The sequence below is a fragment of the Python bivittatus genome, unplaced genomic scaffold (genome assembly GCF_059951505.1).
Source record: "Python bivittatus isolate LINGU-HERP-01145 unplaced genomic scaffold, Pbiv_v1 ctg000020_np1212, whole genome shotgun sequence".
In the NCBI taxonomy this organism is placed as follows: Eukaryota; Metazoa; Chordata; class Lepidosauria; order Squamata; family Pythonidae; genus Python; species Python bivittatus.
In genome coordinates, this window is record NW_028277030.1 from 80,537,534 (window position 1) to 80,555,681 (window position 18,148).

Here is an 18,148-nt window from a genome sequence, read left to right on the forward strand (position 1 = left end):
CAAAAAAGTCAAGTTGGCATCTGTGGCCATGTAATCAAAGTCCTTCCTCCTTTGTATGTATATCACATGTAAAAAGGGGGCAGGGCCTCAATGACATGGTTACAGCCACCATCATGACTCTTCAAACCACCCCTTCCCCCACCTCCCCACAGACACCCCTGGTTCTTTACCTTTTATATGAGATAGTGCAATTTTCCTTTAGGGCACATTCTTATGCAACATTATCAGATATACTGTTCTGATTCAATCAGCTGTTCAAGAGGGGGAACGAGATGTGGATTGGTTGAGCTCAGAGGAAGAAATGTATTTCAAAAACTGATGTTGTTCGCCTCAAATAACACATTACCACAATAAATTTCTCATGGGTTAAAACCTCAGCCAGAATTCCATCTACTGTCCATGGTGAGGTAGATAGTGTATTCATAATAACAAATAGACCTACGGTGTAGTTTGGTGCTTTAATCTGTGAATCCTATTCAAATACCCTGTATCTTTCTAGATTTATGGAAATGAACAGACATAGACAAACCTTATGAAGGTCTTTAGAAATGAGCTATATTAACACATTAGCTTTAACAATTCTTAATGATGTTCTTAAAACCTTACCATCTTTCTGTGTAGATCACATATGAAAGCAAGCCAGTTGGATTCCGTCCTAGTTGATAATTAATGTGCAGTGGTATTCAGCCAAGATTAATTTTGAGCTAGGATACAACATATGGAATAATGCCTGAGCTTCCATCAAAGTCAAATATTGATACATTATCTCTTCCCTTTTGGAGAATATAATGTTCTAGTAACATCTGATGTGTTCTGAATGCATGCCTACACTTCACTGAGAATTTCTGATAGCTCACAGATGTGTTCCTCGGCACCTTTTGTTAACGTCTCTTTAGAATTCTGCTTCTAGTTCTTCACATGAAACATTAACATTCATTATTTGTCTGTCTCAAGATTCAGTCTAAAAATATACTTTGAAAAAATTATGAGAGGACACCTGGAATATTAACAGCCAGGTAAGTCTTCAAAACAGCCTTTAGAAATCCAAACTTATTCCGTGTTTATGTAGGTAAAAAATAATTTGATATTTTAATTACTGTGTGTGTGCATGCATACGTGCACACACATGCAAGCTTTTGAAGCTGCTGCTTTCAGTGAACACAAGCATAGTCATTATAAAATATTCAATACCTCATACATATCAAATAGACTGAGATATAGTTACTAGGTCAATCTTTTACAGATCCAGTAAACAAACAGTGTGGTCTGAATGTTATTCTAATTGTAGAGCAGATCTCATTTTTATGGCTTACTTGGTCAAGTGGACTTAATCTTACTGAGGTCAGTTTGAGAGGCAAACATTTCAGCTAAGACCCTATTCACTGGGTATGCAGAATGCACCTGCTTTTTAGTTGATTCTTGATAAGCAGGACAGAGCTATAATAGCTACGGATGCTAGCCAAGCATCATACAACTACTCCATTTATCTTTCTGATTAGTGAAACCTTGCATGTTCCAGTTCATATTTTAATTTAACTTGGAAAGGACTGATGAAAGTTATACCCTTGAAGTATACATCTTTGTATAAAATTCCATGAAATAAGGAGGAATAATTTTCTAATTCTTCTTTACAGACTTTGGGGGTCAGACAGTGACTTGGAAATGGTATTCTAGATTTGGGTTCCAAAAATTATATTAGTATCAATTAGCAGTGAGAAAAACTATTAGAAATTGGAAGTATGAAGTTGCTTCTATAATTGGCCTGACACAGTACTCACTTCCATTGTTCAGGTGGAAATATCACAGTAATCATGGCTTGTTTCATAAACCAAGTACGTTTTCCAGAGAACTTCAGATAATAAAAAAGATATTAAAATTTGGTAAAGAATAACTATTTTTTAACCTTGTGAAGTTTCAGATTAAAACACTAACACTTTAATTAAATATATATATCTACAAAAACACTAACAACATTTTAATTAAATTTATATATCTACAAATGTCAATACTACCTCCCTAATTTTTTCTGTGTGATGATGAATCTGCTGAAATTTATCTATAATCTCCATTACAAAATGTATTTCTTTAAGAGCTCATGAGTAATCAGGAAATAAAATTGAATGTGATCACTGAAAGCACAAAGTCACACCATTTTTTGTTGTTGTTAAAGAAATTAAAATTAAATTGCTTCTAGAACAAAGACAATGCACCTTTCGCTGTAATCTTCTACCAAAATGTGATTATTTTGGCAGCTTCAAAATTATTAGGAAATAAAAGCATTAACAATAGTTTGTTGAGGAAAAAAGGAGGCTGCAATTTTAGTGTAAATTTACGCATTAGAATACCTGAGCTAAGAATGAATGAAGAATTATAGTAATGTATATCAGCATTTCCCAAACTGATGTTTTCCAGATACATTCCAGCATTCTCAGTCAACATGGCCATATTTAAAAGTAATAATCTGCATTTATAGACCCAGAGATTCCAAGGGAACACCTGATTTGGAGGGTAGATGCTAAATGACCGAGGGATAGATTGTACTTTTCTGGTTCAACTATACTAGTCACAGTAGTCTCAAGGTCACCTCTCTCATAGCTGTAATACGGGGTGGAGATTTTAAGTCATTTCTTCTATGTCTTAATCCAGTTTGTAGCACTGGTCACTATCACGTTATTTTGTGGATCACTTGAGCACTATCTATAGTTAAGTATGGCTTTCCTTACTCATCCTGATAAACGTAATCTTCACCAACTGCAGGCCTATCTTAAGTATTAAAAAACAGTTGAACAGTTGTAACCTAGCTTCCTGATTCTTTCATATCCAGAGATGGCAGCATTTCTAAATCAAGTCATCGACAGGGAATCCACTGATGAGATTTTTTTTCAAGTAATTGTATTATGCTTTAAAAAGTTAACATTTGTTTAAAATGTATTTATTAGTTTGCAATTATATATTTAAAGAAACCTATTATACAAAAACAATATAGTAAAAAAATAAAATAAAAAACAGGAAAAAGGACTAAAAAAAACCCTAAAAAACAAAAGAGAGAAGAAAACCTATTCTAAAATATCAAGTGGGAGGGGAATACAGAAAAAAAAAGATTTTTAAAAATGAAGAAAGCAAACAAAACAACTTTTAAAACAATTGAACTAAATAAACCTAAAAACTAAAAAACATACACCTAAGTTATATCTATTTCTAAATATAAATGAAGAAAAATATATGTCTCGCTATTAAAATTACATAACTTTCTTCAACTGCACCAATATAATTTAGTTTTTAAACAATGAATTAAACCTAAACCCTATGGAATCATTTTCCTGGTCTTGCTTCTCTTTAAAGCTAATTTAAAGGATAAAACCTGATAAATTTTGTTAAGTCAATTTGTAGAGACTGGAACACAAGCATTCTTCCATGAGTACATAATCATCTTTTTTCCAACAGTCCAATGCTGATATATCCAAAGTTCTTCATCAATTGAAAGTATCCATTTTTTAAAACTACTAAGAAAGCATTAACATCTTTAGTTTCCTAGGAATATAGTTCAGCACAGTAATAATATCTATATACAGTAAATAGATTGTGCCTCTGAGTCAGTCTTGACTTCTGCCAACTACATGGACAAGTTCATGCTGTTTTCTTGGCAAGATTTTTCAGTGTGGTTTTCCACTGTCTTCTTCCAAGGGCTGGAAGAGAATGACTAGCCCAAAATCACCCAGACGGCTTCCATGCCTAAAACAGGATTAGAACACAGAGGCTCCTGTCTTCTAGTCCAGCACCTTTAACTACCAGCTCTCAGTAATTTTTAACCAATAAGGAATTGCAGGGGGACATGCCTATACCATATTGACTTCCACGTATTTATTTCTCAGACCTGTATGCCACTTCAGTCATAAAACCAACTCCAGGTGGTACAGACTCCAACTCAATAACATTAAAAATATAATAACACCATATACCTTAAAAATAAACAATAAAATGAATAACAAAATAATATACATTTATCTTATATCATTTCACACCCAACTCTCATCCCAATAATTAATAACTACTTTCTTTAGGAGGAATCCAACTCTCCATCACCCCACAAAGACTTCCTGGAAAAGCCAAGTTTTAATGGCCTCCCTAAATATCAATATAGTCCTGACCTCATCCATAGAAAAAGGCAACAATGGCCCCTGGTGGTAACACTTTTTCAGAGTGGGCACCTGAAGAGGCCCTCCCTTACATAATTTATTGGATTGACAGAAATCACTAATGCAGGTGATCCTGAAGATAGCCAGGTCCTGAGACCTTTAAAGTAGAGCTTTAAAGGTGACAACCAGCACCCTAAATCACACCCAGAAATCAGCCAGTAGCCAATACAGCTCCCAAAGGAGCAGGGCTACCCAGGTAAAACAAGATGCACCCAGAGTTATTTGATTCAATGCATTCTGTAGCCAGGCTGGGGTCATGGTTAAGGCACCAGGCTAGAAACCAGGAGACCGAGAGTTCTAGGCCTGCCTTAGGCACAAAGTCACTCTCTCTCAGCCCTAGGAACCAAGCAAGGGCAAACCACTTCTGAAAACCTTGCCAAGAAAACTGCAGGGTCTAGTCAAAAACTGACTCAAAAGTGACTGATCCACACATTCTGGATCAGGTTTTAATAAACAAATAAAATTATAGTGAGGCAGATCGTTGCTTGTCCAGCTAAGGCAGCCCTCCTAACCTCCTAAAACATTCTCCAGATGTTTCAGAACAGGCACTCAGAGAATTTCAGCCAGCGTGATCAAAAGCTGAGAATTCTGGGGGCTGTAGTTCCAACACATCTGGAGATGATATGCTGGGAAGGCTGTTTTAACAAAGTGTCCTTTTTAATTAAAAACACACATGACAGTGATAACAGACCAAGAAAATCATCAAGGCTTCGCATGCGTGAAAATATTCAGGGTGAACAACATTTTCTTTGTGCTCATTTTCTTCTTCATACACAAAGCTCCTTTGTGCACTAGAGTTCCTAATTTCAGGATATAAATGAATCCAATATACTAAGCAACAATTATTGATTTTTTTTTCATATATGTAATCAGGAAAACACTAGTTTTTCTAGTGCTCAAATCAATGAAACAGAGCTTAGGGGATGTCGTACACAATTTGCCTTCTGAAGTACATGAAAATGTCTTTTAGTTAAATCAGGTGATTACAGGTACTTAATGTTTGAGGGGACAAGTGTGACGAAATAAGAGATGAAACTGGTTACCATTAAGTTAGGAATATTCAGATAACATAGTCAAATAAACATTCTACAGAGAGAATAAGATTTGGTTTTTTTTAATGCATAGTCCATTAAGTAACTTAATAATATGGGAGGGGCACAAAAGCAAAATACACTCCCTACTCTTCTGTCGCATTAATTTTAAACAATTAGAATAACTATTTTTCCAGATGGCAGCATTTAAGTGGCTTACAATTAAAACATTGTTTTAGAATCACGGTTTCACATTTTCCAGGTTATTGACTCATAATTCACATTAGCTGAAATTCCTCTGCATTCTCTCTTTGGGGCTCCCAAATAGTCTTGTCAAAAATGAAAACTGGTCTGGCCATTCAGAAAAAGTGCCTCATACCAGTTGGTTCCTTTTTTCTAGTGCTTCCGAAGAAGCAGTACTATCAGGTAGAAACCAACTACTTTTCCTTTGAGAATGGAAGACTTATCGACAGAATGAGGGAAGGCACAATTTTCAACATTTTTCTGAAGTTGGGGGCTCCATTAGAGCACACTTGGACTAAGGGACATTGATGCTGCAAGGGAAATTGGTGAAAATTAAATCTAATTTCATGTGGTTGGCAGAATGTTTGTCAGTAGGGAACACTTTGTGTTTCATCTGACATTTTTAATGGAGGCCAGTTGTGTTTGCTAGTAAGAACAAGAATAAAGCCTAGCTGGATCAGGCCAACTGCCCATGTAGTTCAGCATTATGAGTCATACAGAGGCCAATCAGATTGTGCAAAACATCTCAAATGCGGAGAGCAGTAGAGCTTTCTCTTCACTGCTGGTCCCAGCACTGGTAGTCAAGGAATGTCTCTGGGGACTCCAAAAATAGTGAACAGCCATCTCTGTCACTGTGAGAGGCTCCTTATCAACTGTTCTAAGGCACAAGCTTTGACCTAGTGGAAATCTGGTGCTTCATCATACCATGAACATGTGTTATGGAAGTTTATGGGAAAACTGTGCCTTCTTTAGCACGTCAGGTGACACCCCCTTCAGTGGCATGTCCTTCTATTTCCTATAAAGTTTGTACTATGATAAAGCTATATCCCATTCATTTTCTTCATCCCATTGGGTATCTGTAATGCTTTTTATATCCATGTTCTTCTCTAGTGTTAAACACACAAATGTCCATCCTGGCTCAGAGGGTCCTTACAGGGTATCTCCCTGTTGTTGTTGTTTTCTGGCATGCACCTTTACCCTTAATTTTTAATTGATTGTAGTTATTTCCTAGATTTACACTTGGAACAATCAGAATAATTTTCACCTCCTCCTCCAGACAAGATTCTCCCCAGATCAGATTCTCTCCTCTTCTTGTCAGCTTCCCCCTGGGATAGGTTTAAATAGTTTTGCAACCTTTTTGATATTAAGCACCAGCAGTCTGATAACCTCCTGGCTCAAATTATGCTGTTCTTAGATCTGATTTACTTCAAAATTATCACTTATCCCAGTGCCTGATACATCTAAAGGTCTCCTCCCAGTTCATCATATTAATGCACTGAAATGGCTCAGCTGTTCTTCAGCTGCTAAACTCTTAGGTCTATCCTAGTACAGCCAAGAATATCACCAAATGAGTATTGTCCAATTCCTTCCTAACTAGCCATTGCTAGTCCCAGATATTGGTTTAGGCTTGTTTGGTGCACTAAAACTTGAAAAGGGTTTGGTTCTTCTCCATTTCCACACTCACTTTGGAACAACTATCCAATGCTCAGGACTATTTGTCTCTGATTGGAATGTCATTCTCAATTACTACAACCCAAGAGACTGTTTGCTCAGAAGAGCAAACTTCTGCTCTCTTCAGATTCCATCAGAATTTGGAGAGCAAATCAGAGATCCGCAGAGGCCTAGTAATTCTTTTCTTTGGATTGTGACTAGTGTCATAAATGGACTGCTACTTAGACCCACCATGCTGTATTTTTCTTTGCACTGAGAATCTTTATAGTGTTGGCTTTTGATGGCTCATGCTAATCCAGTGAACAGAGAGTAAGGTTTAATAACAATCACTTTATTTGTCTATTAAATTTTTCACATTGTTCAATGTGTTCAGTCTGCTTTAATGGTTGATACCTTCTTGTAAAAACCACTATGAATCAGTGTTGGAGAGAATAACATAAGGTTACTATTACCCATTAACTTGGTCAACAACTCATCCTTCAGGGTTAGTCTCTTTGTTTTACTGCAACATACTGAGCATGCTTTTTCAAACCAAGCTTCATGCACTTTTTAACCTTTTTCTGCACTTATCACCACTGAAGTCAAAACCACTAAGAGTAAAATTGACCCTTGCCTGGAAAACTAAGGGGGCAGTGTTGATACTACTGACTGCATACCATTACGAATAGGTATATTTTCATTCCTCTGTACTTTATAAGGCTTAGTACAAATTCCTCCATATAGTGTTCACTTGGATTTCCAAACATCCTCCCATTCAACAGAATTTACTGCAGTTTTTGGAACTGATGGAAATAATGATTGCATTTTGTTCCGAAATTCATTCATCTAAAAAAAAAGATAAAGAAATAAACATAAAACCACCACATCAAATCATAAGTACACTGCAGTGTTAGTACTCTCTCCCCCCCCCAATCCATTTTGAGTAAACATACATAAAAATCCAAGGTTTGCTTGCAGATATTTTATGTTGACATATTTTCTTTCCTTATTCACCAACAGGAACAAAATAATGCATGTACACATTTGGTTCTTTTGTGTAACTATGAAGTAGTGTACTCCTGCTTGGAACTAACCAAAATGAAAGACAAGCAAGATTGTGAATTCTTCTTATAAAAATTATCAGTTCTTATAGTGGGTTTAAACTCCTGGCTATAAAGAAATCTGGTTAATATTACGTATAATAAATATGTAGTTGCACCTTAGCTAAGGCAAACCATGAAAGAGATTCAGACAATCTCTTAATTACAAATAAATACAAAGTTAACATTCAAATGCTCTTGCACTATCATCAAAATTAGAGGCCCAATTGACCCCTATGATTAGGATTGGCTGGTTAATGAATTGAGTGCATATACAAGTTACACCTCTTTTGAAGCAACTGCACTGGCTGTTAATTAACTAGCAAGTCAGGTTTAAGGTTTTGCTTATGGCATATAAGACCCTGAACAACCTGGGTCCAGGATACCTGATTGAATATCTTTGCTACTTTGGGGGCCAGGGGAGGTCTTCCTGCAGGTGCCTTGAACCACCAAGTGACCAATTGCATGCAGCTTTCCTCTATGGTGGTGCCTAAATTCTGCCCTGGTCCTTCCCCTGAGATGTGTGAGATGCTTCTCATTAGAAGGTTTGGGAGCCTATTGAATCTCTCTCTCTCCATCCAGGCCTTCTCCATGTGAACATGGGATGAACAGTGTTCTGGCTATTTTAGTTTTCCTTTCTCTCCTTCTTACTATGTGCGTATGTGAATGAGTACTTTTGTATAGGAAGGGACCCCCAAACACATGAAATCATCATCATAATCCAGTTTCAAGCCCGAAGGTGTTCTTCAAAAGGGAGAAATTAATAAGGTCTAATTGGGTGGATTTAGCAGCAGCCTTGTGGAAGCTCAGGAGTTAGGTTCAGGTCAATAGTTGAACAAAACAGTGGCTGGAAACTTCATGGATTCCACTTGAAATGGCATAATGGAAGACAGGATATGAGTATATAAGAACAGGGAACAAGTCATTAATGCAGGAAAGCAAATCTTATCTCTCCCTAAAACCACACTAAAAAGTGAGCATTAATTTCATTACTTTCTCTGATAAACCACCAAAAATGTGAAGCCCATCATTATTTCTTAGTTTAGGCTGACGTGAATTATTTGCATCCCACACATTTGTCTTCTCATGTCAGTAATTTTGAAGACAACTCTCTGAAGTGAACTTCACTTTGCGAACTAACATTTTTCTTATATTGCCCAAAGAAAGAAAGAAAAATCTTAGTTCGTTTCCTTGGGAAAGACATACACAGAACAATCAATCCACTTCAAACTGTCAATCTTTTTACCATAAAAAGGATTTTACTTACTTTTAGCACATCAAGATCTGTAACAGTTAGAGATAACCATTATTTTTTCCCATTTTAACCTAACAATCCTTCATCAGCAAACAAAAATAAAGGCTCTCTAAAAGCATTTTTATTCCATTCTGACTTTTAAAAGTAGGTAAGTGGCACAAAGCAGGTGAAGAGAACCCAAACTGTGCTATTGCAGAGTAATTAGGCATCTGTTCATACTAGTTTGAATGGGGTGGAAGAAAGAGAGAAAGAGGAATGCTAAGGAGTTGCTCCCTCTTTATGAAATTCTGCAGAGGCCACCTTAGATCTTGGTAACTTTTATTTCTTTTCCAGTGCAATTTATATTTCAGTTTCAGTTGCACTCCATCTCTAGGGCTTGGAGCAGGTGACAAGTTTTTTTTAATGACAAAAACAAAATCAGATGCTAATTAAAACGGAATTAATTAGCCAATTACCTCATTTTAAGGTAAGCTGTTTAACATAAGCTGATGAATGCCAGACCCCAAAGGGAAAATTATCAGGCTTGTGGATTTGGTTAACCCCTAAGAAAAAAGAGCTAGATAAGAACGAGGCAGCGACCGAGACCATGTCTTCGCTGCTGAAACTCTGCTTGCAGGCGGGTGATACAACCAAGAATCTGCCTTCAAACCACCTTAAAGATTTATGGGGAAGGTTAGGTAAGGGAGGTACAAGTCATCTGACACTTGTGATATTAAAAACAGCACTCTTGAATTGTGTCTAGAAAACTCCAGGATACAAACTCATCAGAGCTTATGACTACAGCCTGTTTTTCTCCTGCCTAGGTCAGGGCTGACTTCAAAGCCATGTGGAGACCAATGCCAATGCTGGCATTGGGCACATGTAGTACCTGCTGTAGAAATGCTGTTTCCTGGCTTTCAAAAACTGTGATTTTTCTTTTCTTTTTTAAAAAATGTTTTGATTCTTAAATCATGGGGAGATACTCTGGTTCACCAAATTGGGCAGGCTGTAAATAACAAATAAGGTTAAACAATTAATTTCCCTTTTAATTAGACACAGTGGAAGTACACAATGCCTTCCTACTCACAGCAGTTCTAAAGGTTAATGTATGTATACAAAACCAAGACATTATGAATTTTGTCACAAAGATGATATATTATAAGGTCACAGAATCCCTCCCCACTCTGGTTTGCACCCACCATCTGTATGTGTGCAGTTCTCATAGTAATTTGTTTTTTTTTAAGATCATAAATATTTTATGACTCATCCTTGCTATAAAATAAATGATAGTATCTGCTTTGTGAAGTGATTACAAAATTGATTTATGAAGACTATCATAATCAAAAGAGCCTTTATTACTTATTTCATGTTGCTTTCTAATTGCGGTGGACCACTACAAATTATGAAAGCTATTTTGTTTCTTCTTTTTTTATCTTTAACAAAAACATTAGCTAGGAGAGGCAAATAGGGAAAGTTATGTTCCTATGGCTGGCAAGTGTTACAACTGCAGCTTTAATTAAATACAAAGATACATTTCTTATTTCCTCTGGCTAAAAATAAATTACGACAATTCTGCTGTAACTGCTGGAAAACTATTACACATTTCTATCAAGTGGTCTTTCTGTTGATATAATGTAGCTATTATCATTGTATGACAACTAAATTAAAACTGGCACAAAGATTGTCACAATTATGTATCTTCCTTTAAAGTAACAGATTTGTGAAGATCCTTGCAATTAGCCCACAATTATTGTGAAACAACAACAAAAAAAAAATGTTTTACTCCTTTGCTGACTCAAGACATGAGAACTTTTGTACAGTTCATCTCTCACTCTTTCACAGTAAATTTTCAAACAGACTGACGTCCTAAATATTATGGGATGAACATTTCTGGAGAGCAGAGGACAGTGTCAGATAAATCTTAAGCAGGGCAATTTTACACTTTGGATTCAGTGGACATTTTATTTTGATTTTAGGAATACAGTTGCTTGGCAAACTTTGACCCATGTCCTTGTCCTTTACAAAAAACCATGCTGGTCCATCAGGGTAGAAAAGAGGTAAAGTAATAGTATCCTTTATTTCCTACTTCTCAAATCAATATAAAAGTCAAAGCTAGCATGAGGCTATAGGAGAAGGAACTAAGAGAGATAGCCCAGGAGAGCTTGGCTATCTCACAACCCAAATTCAACTTTGGGAACTTATATACACTTTCCATTTACTCAGCACATATACCTTCACGCTACAGGTGGCTGGAAATATGTGTCAGCTCAACATACATGTTAAAGTATCATGATGTTCCTTATATCTGAAAAACAAGTTAACTATAGCAAGATAATGTACTTACTTGCTGGCTACTTAATGTAAGACTAAATAATGAAGGTATCTCAGGACCATTTGTTCCTATGTTCCACAATTTGTACTTTTGCCACACAACTCAGCGTACCAAGTTAGATAAAAACTGTTCTTTCAAATAAGCTAGTCATTAAGTGAACCCAGTCGACTAAGACTAAAAACATAAGCAAGAAACAGAAAAAGAATCATCATAATTTAACAGCCAGTAAATTAAAAGATTCTTAGAAAAGAACTGCTTTCAAATGCCATAAGGGATAGAAGAATACAGATTTGCTTCTCAAAGAGGGAATTCCATATTTCAAAGTTCTCAGCTACTTTGCTATCAAATGTTATTCAGCAAACAATAGCAATAATAAATGTGTACCTCCCGTTAATAGATCATTAAAGATAGGCAGATCTACACAATAAAAAGTACTTCAAGGAGTTCAGAACTCTAAGGATAATCAACATCTTGCCATAAACAGAAGTGGTCAATACACACAGTAAAGGGGTCACATGATCTCAACATTTTGCTACCAAAAGGATTTGAGGGAAATGGCATTCTCAACTAAGTAGAACTTCTGAGGCATCTTCTAGGGGGGCACTGTAGAAGAAGCAACTCACGTGGGTATGATTGTGACCAGATCTAATCTCAAAAGGATTCAGTAGCTGCACTAGCAAATCTGAAGAAAAGCAGTCCTCCTGGACCCCACATCACAATATTGGATGGCAAAGGTGAGTACATGGTCACTCCAGACTGTGAACTCAGTCTTGCACAGAGAATATATAGCAGTCCTATTTAGAACAGGTTTACATCCAAATCCTGGTCCAGTAGGGTTGGGGGGGGGGGGTTGACCCACAGTACCTCCTCCTTCTCTAGAACTTTTTCTTCTTCATTCATTTGAAGTAGAAAATTGGTTAAACAGGTCTATGACTTCCCATTGCTTCAACATCTTCTTTCAAGGCAATTTACTTTAGTGTAAAGTGCCCACGTTTTAAAAGTTTTATATCTGGTTAATGCCTTGAGTTATTAAAATTCTGAATATTGAAAATGTAATAATTTCCCCATTAATCTGTTATTTTGTATGAGATGACAAAGAAAGACAATGCATCAAAATCTAAAACTAAAAAAATAAACAAACATCTGAGAAGAAGAGTTCTTCAGCTTGTCCCATTTCCTCTCCTGCCAGCAGATATAGCTATGGTGCAATGAAGCACTTTCCAAGGAGTCTTCTTCAACTGCATCCCAGATGAATTTCAGCATCATTTCTTATTTTTATTTTTCATCTTAAGTCGATTTCCCTGTTAAGACTTATTTTATAAAAGGCTATTTAATGATAAAATGATAATGGACACTATGCTCTGTCTCTGAAGGTCCTAGGGCCAAGGCGGTCTAAGGTAATCAGAGCACCTACAGTTATTCTACCCAGCCCCAACATTTGTGCCAACAGTGTTGATGCGTAATATCTTTAGGGGTTGGGCTGGGGACCATTCCAATTTTCTTTCTCATTGCCTTTTGGCTTAAACAGCTGTTGTAATCATTGTACCTCATAATGTAGCTAGTGAGTATGATTGCTAAATGTCTACTGGTAGCCAAATTATTTTTTTTCCATAATCCTGCCTCCATTTGACAGATGGTCGATTTGAAGAACACCAAATCCTTTCTTATATGATTTTACACAGTATTGCTCCTTGTAAGTCACATCTCCAGGTTCAGCTGGGGATAAGTGTGTGAGATCTCTATGTTGAAGTTATTTCCCTTGATCATTTTAGAATAGTTTACATCTCAAAGATAAAACTCTGCAGGGTTTTTTGTATTCTCTTTATTTCCTATGCTAGAAGGTGCATACTGAGACTGGACTCACATATCATGCTAAATGTTTGTGTCATCCATGATTTTTTGAGTAAACCACAACTGCTGGGTTCACATAACCTGCTAAACAAAAACAAAATAAAACCTGTTATAGTTAAGCACTGTGTGAATCCAGTCTAAGGTTACCCTCACATGCAGCCTTTGTGCCATTCTTGGAGGGACACCACATCTCTGTGATCCCACTTCATCATCTCCACTGGGCAGCTGAGATGACTGAAAGCCTTGTGAAGGTGATTTTGGACTGCAATGCTCTAGCCTTGCAGAGCCCAGATTTCTACTGGTAGAACTCCTGCCTCTTCTCCTTGTCCCAATAAACTCCATCCGTGCCACGCCATCTTTTCAATTGAGCAGAGGAGCAGCTCTTATATGCCCCTGACACAGTAACCCTTCAACCTTTCCTCAAATCAATGAACAAACGTAACATGAACTACAGGTGTAAAGAGTGTGGGACACCAGGCGGATGCCAATTTCTGCCGGAGGGAACACTGATCAGCTCCTGTGAATTCTTGCCATTTCAATTCAGCAGCAGTGAGGATCCCTTTGAGCCAGTTAGGACCTTTTCCTAAGGCTTTGGGGAATGAAAACTGTATGTCAAGATGATCAAATTGTGTTTTTATCAGAGCAGCTAATGCAGCTTTATAGGATCAGCTAATGCAGCTTTATAGGATCAGCTGCTTTTTAGAAATGTATGTTGATGGCCCTGAGCAACAAAGCTTACCTCTTCCCTAGAGCATTATTATTTCCATAATGTTTACTACCGCAGAGAACAATACATCAATTTAACAGACCCGATTTCTGTATATGAAATAAAAAATGAACTTCTGACACCCCCAAAGCTCTTATCCAGGAAAATGCTTCTTTTTCTTTTCATATCAGACTGAAAAAAGTAAGTATGGCAATATCCTTTTTACTAGAATCATTTTTCTCCTTTCAAGATTTTTCTCAATAGCCAAGGTAATCTATGATGATGTAATCTGTTAATTGCCTCTTCTTAATTCCTTAGGGGAACTTTGCCTGTGTCTTTTGTATAGTATTTCTGGCGTGCAACTGGGTCTGCTAGTTCGCATACCCATTTGGGGCAAATAACAATTACTCCCAAAGCAGCACCTGTGGCTAATCACCACAGTCTATGTGTTAGGTGTAGAGCCTTGCCTACAAACATCTCACTCTTTCTTTAGATTTACAGGGCAAGTAAAACAGATACACTGTACCAATAACATAGCCACGTGCAGTGCTAAATGCAGTGCAGTCCTCAGGTGCTGCTGAACTATACTTTCCAGCAGCTCCATCCATTGTAATCATTGGTGAGGGATGCTGGGAACAGCAGTTCAGCAACATCTTGAGCACCACAGGCTCTTCACCCTTAATCTGAGTGGTGCACAAACGGCTATTCCTGTCCAGCAACTGACAGTGGGAAAAATCCTGCAGAAGTGCATAAGGAGAGTGGTGTACCCAGAACTTAAGGATAATTCTTCTGCTGCTCCTGAATTATATCTTGATTTTCTCTCTCTTTTGCAATAACTTCACCTTTGCAATTATTTTGCAATTTCACCTACACATTCCCACATTCCCATATACAGTAGTAAGTGCGTTTCCAAGTGATGATATTCTATTATTCCGCAAAGTATTATTTGGACAGGTCAATTAAAAAAGTAAGTGTATACATTTATTTGAGTTCAAAAATACAGAAGTAGCATGCCACTGGGGTGTTCTGGGATTTTAAAAAATTCTCAGTCTATCCTGTAATAGGATAGGATAGGATTCTCCAAATCCTATGTCCTACTCCTGAGCTTCCTGAGATCAGCAGAAACTTTAAAAAAATCAATAAGCAACCTTACATAAATATGATCTAATATAAATCAACATTATTACTAAAATAGCCAAACCAATCAAAGATAGCTTCAAACCCTATTGAAAGTAAAAATGTCTCTTTGCTACATGTCTAAAAGCCAGTGACAATGGAACCAGAAGAAATCTTCTGGAGGTTATTTGAATCTCTCTCTGCCTTGCTGCAGTGTTTTACTACAGTTCTAGCATTTGATAAATGTGGAAAAAATATAGCTCAAGATAAGAGAAATGGACACATTATGTTGCTTGCCACAGGTACTGTTTCAGAATACCAGAGAAGAATTACATAGTACAGCATTCAATATTGGACAGAAAGTGTATCCTAATGGCTCATCCCCAGATTATAGAAATTCAGAGTTTATCAAATTATACCACACCCCTATATACCACTCAGTCATTGCTGAGATGGGGGACCATATAATTTTTAAAAATAAATAAACCAAACTCTGCAACTAGACATTTTTCATAAAGATACTTTTTTGATTTGCAGAATAGAAGTAGTTAGTCTGAATCTTGCAGCCACTGTTATATTCCCCTGAGAACTACCTAATTACTGCCAATAAATGTATAAACCTTTAGAAGCAGCTTCTAGACAAAAAATACTGTATTGCTGGCAACTCCCCCCCCCCCAAGAACTGCTACAAAATTCAAATGTCCAGTACTTGTTTTAAAAGAGAATTTTGAACGATGTATTGGTATTACAGCTACCAGATCTCGGCAGTCAAAATACAGATGGCCACTAGATGGTATCAAAGAAATACGGAAAATTCTAACTCTTTGTTGCCATCAAGTGATGATTCACATTTTTATAGCCCAGATTTGGTTGCCCTGATATAATAAACATTAGTAGTTACTGTTCTGCATACTGCAATGCAAGGAGCAGGGGGGGCAGGGGAGAAGAAACTGAATAAATTCCCTTACAACATATACTTATGGAAGGCTTTAAACCTATCTCACTTTACAGATCTGGCTTTCTCACAGATCTCAACTTGAAGCCTTCTGTAAAACAAATCACGATATATGGATTTGATGATTAGAAATAATAGTAGACAATACAACAAATGAAAGGTATGTTGTAAACTTAAAGTAAGAGCTTAAAGCAAATTTATACATATATCTGTTGTAAAAGAAAGTTGGAAGTCATTTTTCTTTTGCACTTCTTTTTCTTTCTGCACTTTTGACCTTGTTTTATTTTTCATTCTTAACCTTTTTCTCTTTTCTACTCTCTATCCGAATTATTAGTTCTTGTTAGTTTCTGTCTCTTTATTTAAAAAATCTAATAAAGTCATTAAAAAAAAAGCCTTCTGTAAAACAAAGAGGCCACAAAATACAGGGTCACCTTCATACAATGGGTAAGCTGGGACACAGTTTCCAGGCGAACTAGCTTCTAAAGTCTGTGTCTCGTTCTCCTTACTTATCTTCTCCTGTTAGCTGGTAAACAAACTAGGAAGCAGCCAGCAAGAGACAAGTGAGTATCGGGAGGGGGGGTTGACTGTTTGGGGGATGATTTGCCCTGGATGTTTTAACTTACTGTATCAGTGCTTCTCAGCCTTGGCAGCTTGAAGATGTGTGGACTTCAACTCCCAGAATTCTCCAGCCAGCAAAGCTGGAGGAAGGCTGAGAAGGCTGAGAAACACTGTACTATATTGTAGGACTTTTGCTAGTGTAACCCACCTGGAGTCTAGAAAGAACTGGTGGCGTACTAATTTCATAAATAAGCAAAGAAACCATAATAGCTGTGTTCACATACCTAAACCAAGCCGCCCCATCACTTTATAGTTTCCTGCAATGTGCTCACCAAGTCGCAATTAAAACAAACAAAAAAACCCCAGACTCTATACATATTTAACTATTCCCCCATATTGATCCCTTCTTTTCATCTAGTTCATCCTTCTGCTTTCTCAGCCATGCCTCTTCTTTGCTATCTGCTGGTTCTCCATTTTATTGAGCGACCCGTGCAAATATACACCGTGAGCTCCCTGGAGGGGGACTTACACAGTTCAGTTTTCTTACTAATTTTCCCCTATCTATAAAAAAGGTCATACACACTATGCCACCTACACAAATAAAAACATGTGAATGATTACTGAATTTATGGAATTTCTAAAGCACCAAAATATGCAGCATCAAGTCAAGATACTTACATTGTGAACACCCAAAGCCTTCCAGATAGTAAAACTGATCAATGCCACTCCACTCCAGGCATAGAGTGAACCCCATCCAAGGGCCCGTAAAGCAAGGGAGGAGCCACTTTCAGGCAAAGCTGCTGTGGCAATTACACCCTAGAAAAAAAAAATTTTTTTTAAATGAAGGGAAACAAATTACTGGGTACATACATAAACCCTTTCAGGAAGCACTGAGGAAATCATCTAATGAGAATATTAACTCTCCCCTAGGATTGTGTAAAGAGTCTTAGTTTTTCCAAATATTAATACCACTAAAAAAAAGTATGGTTACAGGAGAAAAAAATACTCTTCGTCTCCCTTCCTCTAAAATACATCCTTTTAAAAATCTGTGAATACTCACATGCTAGTTAGAGCATATCAACATGTAAGTCTCCAGTTTCCTTTACAGGAGCATTGATAAACAAGGGAGATAAAAATGGGCCGCCATGGATAAGTGTATGATCCGTGAATGTTCTTATTCTCAGCAGCTTCTTTTTCAGCAGGTAGGTAACTTCACCAGACTTTTAAGTAACTTTCTGAAGAGAGTCAACTGGTAAAAGGTAGCTTAGAGATACAATCTAGGGAAGTGGCCAGGATTACACAAATTACTGAACTAGATTACTATTAAAGTATCTTATACTGCTATTTTAAATGTTCATTTTATTATTGTTGAACCTTTTCATGGATTGCCCTTCC

The 18,148-nt window shown here is 37.0% G+C and overlaps 1 protein-coding gene across 4 annotated transcripts in view; it reads right to left on the bottom strand.

Annotated features, from left to right (window-relative positions):
• The window catches only part of TMEM242 (transmembrane protein 242), a 43,207-nt gene that overhangs the window by 19,263 nt on the left and 5,796 nt on the right, over positions 1–18,148 (bottom strand). For 2 of the 4 annotated variants that reach the window (XR_015796477.1, XR_015796478.1), the window contains exon 3: positions 17,432–17,569. Coding sequence is in view for 2 of the 4 variants with exons in the window: in XM_007442040.4 (XP_007442102.2) it covers positions 7,649–7,747; positions 17,432–17,569 (237 nt within the window). In the remaining 2 variants the exon portion in view is untranslated. Of the gene's footprint in view, positions 1–5,294; positions 7,748–9,255; positions 9,286–17,431; positions 17,570–18,148 lie in introns of those variants that run through there. The other 2 variants (XM_007442040.4, XM_088142442.1) reach the window with 2 other exon arrangements.